Source organism: Mesoplodon bidens (genome assembly GCF_964165515.1).
Source record: "Mesoplodon bidens genome assembly, chromosome: 2".
In the NCBI taxonomy this organism is placed as follows: Eukaryota; Metazoa; Chordata; class Mammalia; order Artiodactyla; family Ziphiidae; genus Mesoplodon; species Mesoplodon bidens.
The window spans coordinates 48,767,719-48,782,121 of record NC_138177.1 but is presented as its reverse complement, the minus strand read 5'-3'; the positions used below and the strand labels follow the sequence as shown (position 1 = coordinate 48,782,121).

At 42.2% G+C, this 14,403-nt stretch overlaps 1 protein-coding gene across 3 annotated transcripts in view; it reads left to right on the top strand.

The window, feature by feature from the left end:
* Positions 1-10,163, top strand: part of DSTYK (dual serine/threonine and tyrosine protein kinase) — a 57,344-nt gene extending 47,181 nt beyond the window's left edge. The window contains exons 10-13 of one of the 3 annotated variants that reach the window (XM_081225880.1): positions 1,883-1,996; positions 4,255-4,369; positions 6,921-6,992; positions 7,431-10,163. In XM_081225880.1, coding sequence (XP_081082006.1) covers positions 1,883-1,996; positions 4,255-4,369; positions 6,921-6,992; positions 7,431-7,618 — 489 coding nt within the window. In that variant the 3' untranslated portion in view covers positions 7,619-10,163. The other 2 variants (XM_081225879.1, XM_081225881.1) reach the window with 2 other exon arrangements.
* The last annotated feature ends 4,240 nt before the right edge of the window (positions 10,164-14,403 follow it).

The following is a 14,403-nucleotide window of genomic DNA, read 5'->3' as shown; positions in this document are numbered from 1 at the left end:
TGAGGTCCAGCTGGCAGCCAGATCCACAGGTTCCTTTCTGGCCTTTCCTCCTTTCTTCTTTATTCAGAGCCTCTAGCTCTCATAAGACAATGTTGGAGTAATCAAGCTTTATTACCTTCATTTCCAAAAAACCTTAAAAATGTCTCAGAACATGTTTTTTTGCCCAGCTTATATCCAGAATACTGCAGTTCACCACTTTTACCCCTCGTGGTAGTGTAAAAATCTAGACTACACAGAAGAGCAGAAAAGCTTCCTATAACTCTGCTATTCTTTCTCTTTTTTTGTTCTCAGTGAATTAAGCTAGTTTTTATTGTCAACAAGTATTTATTAGTGACTACTTTGTACAAGGCCCTGTATTAAGAAACATAAGGGGATATCAAAAAGTATAATTGGCCAGGGGCTTTTAAAAGACTTGTAAGGACTTCCCTGGTGGCGCAATGGTTAAGAATCCGCCTGCCAGTGCAGGGAACACGGATTCGATCCCTGGTCTGGGAAGATCCCACATGCCGCGGAGCAACTAAGCCCCCATGCCACAACTACTGAGCCCGTGTGCTGCAACTACTGAAGCCCGTGCGCCTAGAGCCCGTGCTCTGCAACAAGAGAAGCCACCGCAGTGAGAAGCCCGCGCACCACAATGAAGAGTAGCCCCTGCTCACCACAACTAGAGAAAGCCCACACGTAGCAATGAAGACCCAACACAGCCAAAACTAACTTTTAAAAAAATTTAAAAAAATAAAATAAAATAATTGTAGTCAGTGAATATTTCATGAACAGGTGGCATTTGGGTTGGGTAAGTGAACCCTGATGGGTAAAATTTGGGCAGATGGAAAGAAGAGGTCATACTAGGGGAAGGAATAGCTTAGTGCCCAGAACATTTGAAGGACACTGACTGTGTTGGAGCAGCTGGTTCATTTGGGGACTAGAGGGGAGATAATATGCAAAGACATGTTGGGAACAAATTATAGAAGACCAAAAATGTTAAAAGTTCCATAGCATTCAAATTCTGCCGTAGACAGAAGCGAAAGATTTTGAATGAAGGTGAAATACCCTCAGGTGGATGTTGAGTTCCCCTCATCTGAAACAGCCACCCACAGGGAAATAGAGAGGTTTCTTTTGTTTGTCCTCTACATTGGAGCTGGAAAAGCTAACCCCAGAGTATCTGGTGGGTCCCTTCTCACAGGTGCCTCTCGTACCAGTTTATATGGAATAAAACAGAAGAATCCTTAGAAATGCTTGCAGGAGCCATGAGAAATCAATACGGTGAATAAAATGACTCTGCAAGTGGCTTTCCTTCTTCATTTCAGGGGAGTTAAGCTAAGCACCATGTGATGCTTTTCCATAAGTGGGTTAGAGAACCATATATGGGCTTTTGGATGAGTGATATAACATTCTCCAGAATTCAAGAGACCCTAAATTGGAGGCTTGGTAGAAGTAAGATGAGTGACCGTGGTATTTGAATCCATAAAACCAAAGGCTAACCAGTCCTACAAAGCAATGGAAGTAAATCTGCCTGAGAGTCCTAGAAACATTCACTTTGAGCCTCTAAGGCAGTTCTAGAGTTTGTTCAGGGTTAGAGATGCACTCATGCCTTCAGGCGTTTGGTTGTGGCTCTCCTAGTCACATTTGGGGATCATCCAGCTGGCCTAAGTGCTCCCTCCAAGGGATTTGATCTGGCCTTTATGGCTTGCCCTTCCTTGCTTTTCCTTATTTCCCTCTCCTGACTGCCTTCTTCTTCCCTTATTCTCATCCACTTTTCTGTCCTTGTGTACCCTAGTGTGGTCAGTCTTTCAGTATCTCACAGAAGGAACTCTTAGTTGGTATAAGCAAGTTGGATTGAGGAGTTGTCTTCTTAGTGACAAGTAAACCCTTTTGTCTCCCCAAGGCTGGGCTGACCCTGGAGACCCGTTTGCAGATAGCACTAGATGTGGTGGAAGGAATCCGCTTCCTGCACAGCCAGGGACTTGTCCACCGTGATATCAAACTGAAAAATGTGCTGGTAAGTAAGAGCTGTTTCCCCAAGATAACTCCCTGTCTCTATGTGTAAGTGACCTTTGGAGGGAGGTACACATAGATGTAAATTCAGTCACAGGAAAAGACTGTGTGACCAGTTAACAGCAGAGTGGATGGATGGTATCTTGGACTTGAAGCTTAGGGAGGAGTTGCATCATAGGCCTAGCTTATATTGCTTAAGATTTTTTCTCCCAACACTGTTGAGAAAATTTAAACTTACAGAAAAGCTAAAAGAGTGGTACAATGAAGACCCACATACTGTTCACCCAGATTCATATTCTCTTTCCTAGTGTATTCTCTCTTTGTTTCTGTCTCTCTCTTTCTTCACACACACACACATTTTTTACTGAACTATATATGAGAGTAACTTGCAGATAAAACTTTACTCCTATATACTTTAGCTTGTATCTTCTAAGGAAAAGGACATTCTTCCACTTAATTAAAATGCCATTATTCACACCCAAGAAGTTTAAATTGATACAATATTATTAGTTAATACACAGTCTATATTAACATTTTCCAGTTGTCCCAAATATGTTCAACTATCCTTTGTTTGTTTGGCCCAGGATCCAATCCAAGGATCATACAGTGCATTTTGTCATGTTTCTTTAGCCTCTTAATCTAGAATAGTCCTGCCTTTTTTTGCTTTTGTGACATTGATATTTTTGAGGATTCCAGGTCTTGTTATTGTTTAGGGTTTGAGATGCTGGATGAGGACTGAGATGGGTAAACACACCTTAAAAGGTAAGATAGTCATGAACCTACCAGTCCTGTTATCTAAATTATAAAGAATCTTTTGACATACTCCTTTTGAAAATATATTGGATTATCACTGAAGTGTCTCTGGCAGCACTTTAATGATATATAAAGAGGGCTTCCCTGGTGGCGCAGTGGTTGAGAATCCGCCTGCCAATGCAGGGGACACAGGTTCGAGCCCTGGTCTGGGAAGACCCCACATGCTGTGGAGCAACTAAGCCTGTGAGCCACAACTACTGAGCCCACGTGCCACAACTACTGAAGTCCACGCGCCTAGAGCCCGTACTCCGAAACAAGAGAAGCCACCACAGTGAGAAGCCCACGCACCACAACGAAGAGTAGCCCCCGCTCGCCGCAACTAGAGAAAGCCTGCGTGCAGCAATAAAGACCCAACACAGCAAAAAAAATAAAAATAAATAAATAAATTTACTTAAAAAAAAGATATATAAAGATGATAGCAGTTTTGGGGGGAGGGAAATATCTTCCTAAAGTTCTAGGCTGAAACCTAAGAGGCTTGTCAATAGCCAAATGACACAGATTTTTTTTTTAATTTTAATTTTTATTGAAGAATAGTTGATTTACAATGTGTTAGTTTCTGGTGTACAGCAAAATGATTCAGTTCTACATATATATTCCTTTTCGTATTCTTTTCCATTTTATGTTATTACAAGATATTGAATGTAGTTCCCTGTGCTATTCAATAGGATCTTGTTTATCTGTTTTATATATAGAAGTTGGTATATGCTAATCCCAAACTCCTAATTTATCCCTCCCCTACCCCCCTTTCCCCTTTGGTAACCATAAGTTTGTTTTCTTTATCTGTGAGTCTGCTTCTGTTTTGGAAATAAGTTCATTTGCGTCATATTTTAGATTCCACGTAGAAGTGATACCACGTGATATTTGTCTTTTTCTGTCTGACTCACTTCACTTCTTTTGATAATCTCTAGTTCCATCCATGTTACTGTACTATTTCGTTCTTTTTTTATGGCTGAGTAGTATTCCATTGTATATAATATACATCTTCTTTATCCATTCACCTGGGACAGATTTATTGTCTTGGACCTCAGGAAAGGAAACTAGAGGGAATTTAAAAACCCTCCTCAGCTGACCAGAGGACCTCAACCTTCTTATTTAGCAACTTTCTGCCCCGGGTTCTGGAGGTCAGAGGAGAATAATCAGGAACTAATAATACTTTCCTCAGTGTCCTTCACTTATTCATTCTTCCAAGATTTGCTAAGCTCCTGATATGTGCTAGGCACTATGCTAAGTGCTGGGGATACAAAGATGAAAAAGACAGTCCTTGCCATCAGGTTGTTTACAGTATGGGGAGAAGACAGTAATGGGAGTGAATCTAGAGACAGGGAGAATAGAGGCAGAGTTGATTAAGTACTGCTGTGAGGTAGATGCCTACTTTTGAGCTTGGGTATGCAGCTGAGCACTATGTGCAGGACCAGGCATAGGATGACTCTCACCCTGCTTTGTTGGCAGTTGGACAAGCAGAACCGTGCCAAGATCACTGACTTAGGATTCTGCAAGCCAGAGGCCATGATGTCAGGCAGCATTGTGGGGACACCAATTCATATGGCCCCTGAACTTTTCACAGGTAAGCTGGAGGGCAGGGAGTGGGTTTGGGCAGGGCTCCGTGTTTTAACCAAGTGCTACCCTTTGGGCTAAGTAGTATCCACAAGTACTACTGGCAGTTCTGGCACAGGCAGGGGAGAAACCAGAACAGGGGAAACCTAAGACAAGTAGGGGGACAAGTGAAGAGGTAAAGGGGCAAGAAAGAAAAGTGTAAATGGGAGTCACCAACTGTTCTTTTGGATGTCTCTCTGGGCTATTAGTGCCATCATTGCCATAGTCAACCAATTATTTAATCCTAAAGTATTGATTGAATAACTCCTATATAATAAGAGTTGTCCTCTATCTTTAAAGAACTTACAGTTGACAGAGATATATTGAGAGGTAAAATAATTCAGAAGCAGTATAAGACAACATGTGATTAAGTGCTACATAATGTAATGTTGGTGTTCAGAGAAGAAATGTTAGGTGGTTTTGTGGTAGAGGTGAAAGTCTGGATAGAAACTGAATGAGATCTGGAAAACTTGGTAGGTGGGAAGGGAACTCAATATATTTATTAATATATTCTCTGAGTTAGGCACTGTAGGTATGTTATGTCATATATTTTGTTCCATTTAATCCTCATGACAATTCTGTGGTGATATTGATACATTTTTATGTCCATGTCATGGATAAAATTGAGGCCAGATTGATGAAGAAACCCACCCCAAAACACTGAGCTAGAAGTAATGAGGCTGGGATTGGAATTTAGGTCTTTCTGTCTCTAGAGTCCGACCATGTTAGGTAGGAGAGAAAATTCTGGAGCCTGGGGGAGAGGAAATAGGAGCAAAATTTCCTATTAGAAATACGCATGACAGGAAAGAAATCAGTTCGGGAAGTAATAGCAAACAAGTTGGAGATAAGATACATTTGAGCTTGAAATTTATGCAGTGGAGTGAAGGCTTGATGTGAAAGAAGTAAAGAGCCATTGGGCTTTTGAACAGGTGAGAGGGATGAAAAGAGATGTTCATGGAAATGTTTAGTAGCAGTAGGTAAGGCAGATTGAGTGGCAGGAGCCGAGGAGGGAGACCAGTGGTGGAGACCAGACCTAGGGATGAAGTTGGTAGTAGTGCTGAAACAAAAAATGGTACAGATCTGAGATCAATTCAGACGAAGGATGGGCAAGATTTTGTAATTAACTTGATATGGGTGATGAACAGAAAAGAATGACTAAAAGATGACTCTGAGGTTTTGAGCCTGAATGGATGAGGAAGGTTGCGTCATTGCCAGGGAAGGTGGAAAGGGAATGGCAGGTCACGTGTTAGTATTGGTAAGACTTAAAATTAGCAAATTATAATATTTGGATTTATAATATTTGGATTTCTCTCATTAGCCACAAGTCTTCCCCCAACCCTTCATTGAGTGATACATATAAGGATTAGGAGTTAGTTGGATAGCTGTAGTCCTACACACATTGAAAAGAAATAGACAGTCATCATTTTTCTTTCCCTTTTAAAAAAATTTCTGTTCCCACTTTTATTATTTTATCTTGGCTACTTCATATTTAAATTCATTTGATTATTTCTACTGCAGTTCATCCTACTGCTGTAAAAATAATCTTTCTGAAATATTTTCTTCATGTCACCTCCTGCTCTAAAGGATAAATGACTCTTGCTGCCCATCAAATCCAGACTCTTCTGTCTGACTTTAAAAATCTTTATGTTATGGTTCCAACCTATCTACCCACCTGTACTTCCCAACTTTATTTCCCTAACATGACCTTACAGGATTAATCTTTTTGATTGTCCCGTTAAAATAAAGGCCCGGACTTCCCTGGTGGCACAGTGGTTAAGAATCTGCCTGCCAATGCAGGGGACATGGGTTCAATCCCTGGTCCGGGAAGATCCCACATGCCGCAGAGCAACTAAGCCCGTGAGCCACAACTACTGAGCCTGTGCTCTAGAGCCCGTGAGCCCCAACAACTGAGCCCAGGTGCTGCAACTACTGAAGCCCGCATGCCTGGAGCCGGTGCTCCGTGACAGGAGGAACCACCGCAATGAGAAGCCCGTGCACCGCAGCGAAGAGTGGCCCCTCCTTGCTGCAACTGGAGAGGGCCCGTGCGCAGCAACCAAGACCCAACACAGCCAAAAATGAATGAATGAAAGAATAAATGAATAAATTTATTTATTTTAAAAATAAAAAAGTACTTCACACAAATAATCAAATACAAAATATAATGAATATCAGTGAAATATAAAATAAATAAATTAAAATAAAATAAAAGGTCTGTTTTCCTTTCCCTTTGTCAAGTTCTAGTTTTGGCTCTTTTCATCTTTAGTCCTCCCAGTGCCATAGTTTGTCGTATTATAAAATGGGCTTTATAAATGTGTCCTGCCTAACAGGGTTGTTATAAGAGATAATGGGGTATTAAAGGCTTTAGGAAAAAATGTGGAAAGACCTCTGCAGATGCAAGTTAGTGGTGATGCTGTTGATTCCCTCCCTGGCTCACTACTTGTCACCCTTTCTTGCTGTAGGGAAGTATGATAATTCTGTGGATGTCTACGCTTTTGGCATTCTTTTCTGGTATATCTGCTCAGGCTCTGTCAAGCTCCCTGAGGCATTTGAGAGGTGTGCCAGCAAAGACCATCTCTGGAACAATGTGCGGAGAGGTAAGAACCACGAGCCTTGCTTTGCCCTGACTCCCCAGGAGAGAGCAGACTGAGACCAGGCACTGCCGCAGTGGCCTCCTGTCCTCCTCTCTGGCCACTCCACAGCAGGACCTCACACACACTTAAACCATCATGGAATCCAGAAAAGACATTTAAGTCAAACCTTTGCTTCCAGGCAGCGTGGTTCTGAACTCTCAGACAGGTTCTTATCTTTAAAATTTCTAATTTTTCAACATCCTATGCCAGTGTATTCCAGTTTTTCATCACAGTTACTATTAGGTTCTAACCTAGATATCTGCAGTTGAAGCCAAAGCTCACTGCATTGTTTAGCATCCTGAGCCCCAACTGGGTAGTCAGCCTGTGAGCTGATCATGCCTCTTCATTGTGTTGGTTCCCTTCTCGCTGCCTCTGGTCTTATTTGCATGCTCCTTTCTCTAGGGGCCCGTCCAGAACGCCTTCCTGTGTTTGATGAGGAGTGCTGGCAGTTGATGGAAGCCTGCTGGGATGGCGACCCCTCTCAGAGACCTCTCTTGGGCATTGTCCAGCCCATGCTCCAGGGCATCATGGACCGGCTATGCAAGTCACATTCTGAGAGGCCAAACAGAGGACTTGATGATTCGACTTGAAAGCAGAGACCTTTCTCTTTCACTCTTTATTTCTTTCCTTCCCCTCACCTTTTGACTATGGGAAGAATTTGACATTCATTACAGAGAGCTCCCAAGGGGACTGATGCTTGCTGGGCAACTTGAGACCTTCCCAGGCAGAGATGACTCCTGGATAGGGAAGAGTTGGATGGCTGTGAGCATGTCCAACAGTTCACTGATGCCCCAGCTGTTTCTTTAGCCAAAAAGTCAGTATAAATCTCTTCTGTATGAAATTTCAAGAAAAGTCTTACCTGGTTCCCTTTTCCAGACTGTCTTTTAACTCCAGCCGTAATCAGGACTCTGTGCTCCCATTGTGGAGCCCACATTCCTAACATTCTTTGGAAGTCTTAGTTCATAGCTCCATTTACACATGGGAGGTTAGGTTTTTCTCCACCCAGAGTCCCTTTTCAGTTTATCCCCTGTGGCTTAGTCTGCTCTCAGACACCAGTTTTCTAGCAGATTGCCTACATATTTCGCCTGAGTAGGGGGAAGCAAGGGAGGGGCTAATGCTTAGTAAGGAGATGAGGAGTGGTTGCAGTTCATTTTAAAAAAAGTATTCTGAGAAAAGGTGCAGGCCAGCCAGAGTCCACATGTAGATATTTGGAAGTGTTATTTAAACACTCAGCAGGCTGAGTACAGGAATACGTATGTATAACACGTGTGTATACTTTGCTTTTGTTGAATAACAGTGTCTGCTAATTTGGGTTTTTTTGTTGCTTGGCATCCATTATTTAAGTGATGCAATGCCATGAAATGTACTGTATTGTATATTACTTGGGAAGACACTAGATATTCAAAGAGGCCTGGCAGCACTTGGGCTGTAGAGGGCTCAACAAGGCCAAAGTCCTGAAGATTTTACCTCCTAGCTCTGGTTGTCTGTGCTCCCACGTGGTGAGGTGAGATTGTGGCAGGGGGAGGAAGAAGGATGGGATGAAAGAGTTACCCCTACTGTGTTCCATCCTTCTTACCAACTTAATTAGGGCCATTTACCCCAGCCTGAAAATGATTACCTGGCCATTTTTAATGTGCTTGAGGTCTGGTCGCTTCTGTTGCTTCAGAATTGAGTGACGGACCTTCCTGCAGAGCAATCAGAAGACGCGGTGGAGCCTGGGGCTCCAGAGTAGCTGCCTTAGTGCCTAGGGAGCCAGCGGCAAGGTCAGTCTGGGGGCGTTGAGGAATGCACGTCGGGGTGAGGTTTCCACAGGCATGCCCTAGTTCCCTGGATCCTCTGCAGCGAGTGGCTCATTGATTGAGCAAAAGCCTTTCACTTCTCTGGGGAGGACTGTGCTGGTTCTTCTCAGACCAAAGAAGTCATTTGTGACTCCATCAGTTTCAAGGGGACAGAGCCTAGGCAGCAGCTTCTCCTAATTTTTAACACTAAAATTCAAGGAAAGAGTGAAGGGAGGGATATATTACTACCACGGATAGAAACAGGGGACTGGTAGAACTCTCAAGTAGTACCTGTCAGCTCTCCAATGCATTTTTTTGTATTTTCACTTGAGCTGCCAAAGAGGGGTTGACAAAGTATTTTCCTGATCAGCAAAGTGGTTTGGGGTAGCAGGGCTGCAAAGTGATAACTGCACTGAAGGACACTTTATTTTTTGGCTTATTATTTAGCACTGAGAAGCCAAAAGGGATTGGTGATTATAACAGCACTTTGGGGAATAGACTCCCTCTGGCCTTGCTTTGGAGAGAAGGCGTGCGTGGTATTCCATCTGACTAATCAGGGAACCTCCTAAGTTCATACTGCATCAGAGTGGAATAAATGGCCCTCGAAGAGTCCATTGCCGAAAGGGTAGTTGCTTTCTTTGAGTTTTCAAAGCTTGATTTTTGGATTTGCTGGTTCAAATAACCCACTTTTTCTTTAAAAGAAAAAAAAAAGAAGGTTTATCCTTCTAAATATGGGGGTGGGGTGGGTTAGGGCTAGTGTGATGTTTAAGTGGGTTAGGAGGGAGTCACCTTGAGAAACCTGTGTGGCAAACTCCCTTGGGGGTTTTAAGTACACTACTGTTCTGAAAAGGGTTTTTTTTAAAAACTTTATCTGCTTTGTTAACATCCAGTCCACAGAGCTGACTGAAGAGACTGTGTGTGAACACCTGACACTGGGGAGACACCTTACTCAGAGGGTTGGAAAGGAAATTGGTCTGGACAGCTTGTTGTCTTTTGTCTTTATGTAACGTTTTTGTTTGTTTCAAAGGACTAATGTTTATTATTACAGTGTTAAATAAAAGTGTAATATACTAAGTGTGTAGAATAAAAGTGCAATAACAAGAGAAAATTACTTTGGCACAAACTTCAGTTCTTACCCTCTCTCCCTCCCTGTGCTACCTGTCTCTTTCCATGATATTGTTACAGCAGGACAGTGTTAATTGTGTATATTTTTAAGAGATGCAACTATGGGTTAAGTCTTCATTTAGTGTAATTTTGAATGGCTGGGTTTGGTTTTATAGAGTACTGTGTATACTTCTGGGGTGCACAGACACCAGATGTGCTGTATAATAAAGATCACATTAACGTTTTAGGTTTATATCTGTTTGGCTTTTGTTTTCCCTTAACCTCACTGTGTCTACAGAATGCTCTCTATTCCATTCCATTTCCACTGGGACCCTAGAGGTCTTTCCGTTTGCCTTGGAGACTGATGGAACATGTTACTCTCCCCCATGGATTGCTCTCAGTCTCTGGGCACTTGACCACTACCAGAGGGTAGGGCCCGGGAATGGGAGGTAGGAGAGCGAAGAAGAAGGGGGCAAAGTGGAGGGATAGCAATATATTTTTCAGAGCCCCTCCTGGGTTCACACCCTTTCCGCCAGCCTCTTTTCAGCACGAACTTGCAACATTCTGAACTTGTGCACAAGCCTATCTACTCTTCATTACACTGTGAGAGAACTGGGGCATGGAATCCATATATGGGCCTATCTGCATTTGGAATATTTGAATTTTCTTTTTAGGCTCAGCCTGTTCTTCAGATGTGCTTGCTCGGCAGTGCCTGATGAACTCCATCGTAGGCCTCTACCAGCAGAGCAGCACTATCTGTAGCCACCAGGGACTGTCCGTCAGCACGAAGCACGCCTTCTGCCAGAGGGTGTGCGCCTTTGTTTTGGATTCATAGCTGCTTCGCCCTTTGCTGTAACTGCTTGTGATCTGACTGCAACACAAGTTTGGCCAGGAGATGGCAGCACGCCTTCAACAGTTGATGTGTCTGTGATTAGGTCCTAAAGAAAGAGCTAAAGTTGAATCTCTGGTTCTCAGCCTCCCCTACACAATAGTCATCTAATGTAGATAAGCCTGTTACACTTGTGAAACTCTCCACTAACTCCAGCCATCCTTCACACCTAAATATATGCCATCTTTAGGCATATACCACATATTCTCGTATTTCCCGTATATTCTCGTATATCCCGTATATTTCCCGTATATTCTCGTATATCCCATATATTTCCCGTATATTCTCCTACTACAAAGCTCAGAATGACTGAGTTCTCTTCCTCATCATTATTATTTTGGAGAAAATAGTTTGTGGTATATACATTTCTAGATTGGGTATGCTTTTTCAAGAACACAGTCCTCAGCAGCCTTGTTCTTTAAGCACAGCAACTGGGGTGGCCTTCCTGGCCTTCCAAACCCCTGTTTGGGTGGGGCTCAGAGGGGAGAGGCCTAGTTGCTGAACATTATTAAATTCAACTTCAGAATGTCTGTCTTTAATAGGTCCCCAAGGAGTCCACAAAGTGCTAATTGAATAGCCTGCTTTCAAGTGTAGTTATCGCAGGTACTGGTTGAGACCTCTTAGGGCACTTCTAGGGATGGGCTGTTCCTTAGCATGTTCTAAAGGTAGCATTTCAAATCAGTGGGAAAATAGACTATTTAACAAAACTGGCTATCCATCTGAGAAAAAAATAGACTCAAATCATCATGCAAAAAAATGTATACCAAAGATCTAAATGTGAAAAAAAGGCTGTAAAGAAACTAGATAATAGCACACACATTATTTACCATATGCTCGGCACTATTCTAAATGCTTTACCTGTACTCACTGACTTAATCCTCACCACAACCCCATATTACCGATGAGAAAACTAAGGCACAGAGGGATTAAGGGTCATGCAGCTGATATGTGCCAGAACTGGGATGTGAAACTAAGGAGTCTGGCACCAGAACCTCTGCTTCTACAGAGGACCACTGTACTGTGCTGCCTCTAGGAGAAAATGCATGTAACTATGTTCACTTATAGCTGCGGGGGGGGGGCAGGAAGAACTTTCTTGAATATGATCAGGAACCCAGAAGCCATAAGGAAAAAAAATGATAGAAATTATATAAAGAACATATATAAGAGCCAAAGACAGCAAAACCAAAATTAAGACTAATCACTCGTTTAGAGAGAATAATTGCAATATATAACTGATAAAAAGTTCATATTCCGGGCTTCCCTGGTTACGCAGTGGTTGAGAGTCCGCCTGCCGATGCAGGGGACACGGGTTCGTGCCCGGTCCGGGAAGATCCCACATGCCGTGGAGCGGCTGGGCCCGTGAGCCATGGCCGCTGAGCCTGCGCGTCCGGAGCCTGTGCTCCGCAACGGGAGATGCCACAACAGTGAGAGGCCCGTGTGCCGCAAAAAAAAAAAAAAAAGTGATAAGCTTCTAGCTAGGCTAACTAAGAAAAGAAGAGAGAAGACACAAATTACTAATATCAGAAATGAAAGAGGGGACATGATTACTGATCACATAGACATTAAAAGGATAATAAAGGAATATTATGAATACCTCTATGCCCACAAATCTGATAACCTTGATGAAATGGACCAATTCCTTGAAATACACACTTTGCCAAAACTCACACAAGAAGAAACAGATAATCTGAATAGGTCTGTGTCTATTAAAGAAATTGAATCAATAATTAATAACCTTTCAAAATAGCAAGCACCACGCTCATACTGGTTCACTGGTGAATTCTGCTAAACATTTAAGGAAGAAATTATATCATTTTTCTACAATCTTTTCCAGGAGACAGAAGCAGAGGGACTGCTTCCCAACTTATTCTACCAGGGCATTTCCCTAATACCAAAACCAGACAAAGACATTACAAGAAAAGAAGACAACGGATCAATATTTCTCATGAACATAGATGCAAAAATTGTCAACAAAATATTAGCACCAACAATGTCTATAAAGAATTAATTAATTAATTAATTAATTAATTATAGAATTATACCATGATTTAGTGGGATTTATCCCACATATTCAAGGCTGGCTCAACATTTGAAAATCAATTAATGTACAGACATCCCCCAGTATCCATGGGGTATTGGTCCTAGGACTTGCCACGGGCACAAAAACCCTCGGTTGCACAAGTCCCATAATCGATCCTCTGTATCCACGGGTTCTGTATCTGTGGATTCAATCAACTGCAAGTTATTTTGTGGATATGGACAAATTGATTCTAAAGTTTATATGGAGAGGCAAAAGACCCAGAACAACCAACACAACACTGAAGGAAAAGAATCAAGTCAGAGGATTGACACTACCTGACTTCAAGACTTACTATAAATGTACACTAATCAGGACAGTGCGATACTAGTGAAAGAACAGATAAATAGACCCACATGAATATTGTCAACTGATCTCCGAAAAGGAGCAAAGGCAATACAATGGAGAAAAGATAGTCTTTTCAACAAATGGTACTGGAACAGCTGGACATCCACATGCAAAAAAATGAATTTAAACTCAGACCTTATACCCTCACAAAAGTTAACTCAAACTGGATCACAGAACTAAATGTAAAATGCAAAAATTATAAAATTCCCAGAATATAACATTTTCCTAGGAGAAAATTTAGATGACCTTGGATATGGTGATGACTTTTAGATACAACACCAAAGCCATGATCCATGAAAAAAAGAAAAGAACTCTTAAAACTCAACCTGAGTAAAAAATGGGCAAGGGATTTCCCTGGTGGACCAGTGGGTAAGACTCTGTGCTCCCAATGCAGGGGCCCACGTTCGATCCCTCCTCAGGGAACTAGATTCCACACTCATGCCGCTACTGGGAAGCCCGCATGCCGCAACTAAAAAAAGATCCCGCATGCCACAACTAAGAAGTCTGCGTGCCGCAACTAAAAGAAGATCCCGTGTGCCACGACTAAGACACGGTGCAGCCAAAATAAATAATAAAACAAAATAATAAATTTAAAAAATATTTTTTAAAATGGGCAAAAGATCTGAACAGACACCTCACCAAAGATATACAGATGGCAGATAAGCATATGAAAAGATGCACCACATCATATGTCATCAGGGAAATGCAAATTAAAACAATAAGAGATACCACTACACACCAGAAAATTGACACCACCAAATGCTGATGAGGATATGAAGCAACAGGAACTCTCATCCATTGCTGGTGGGAATGCAAAATGGTACAGTCATTTGTTTTTTGGGTTTTTAAAAATATTTATTATTTATTTATTTAGGCTGTGCCAGATCTTCGTTGCGGCATGTGGGGTCTTTAGTTGTGGCATGTGGACTTCTTAGTTGCAGCATGCATGTGGAATCTAGTTCCCTGACCAGGGATTGAACCCAGGCCCCCTACATTGGGAGCGTGAAGTCTTAACCACTGGGCAACCAGGGAAGTCCCAGTGCAGTCCCAGTCACTTTGGAAGACAGTTTGGTGGTTTCTTACAAAACTAAACATATTCTTAGGGTACAGACCAGTAATCATGCTCCTTGGTATTTATCCAAAGGAACTGAGAACTTATGTTCACACAAAAACCTCCAC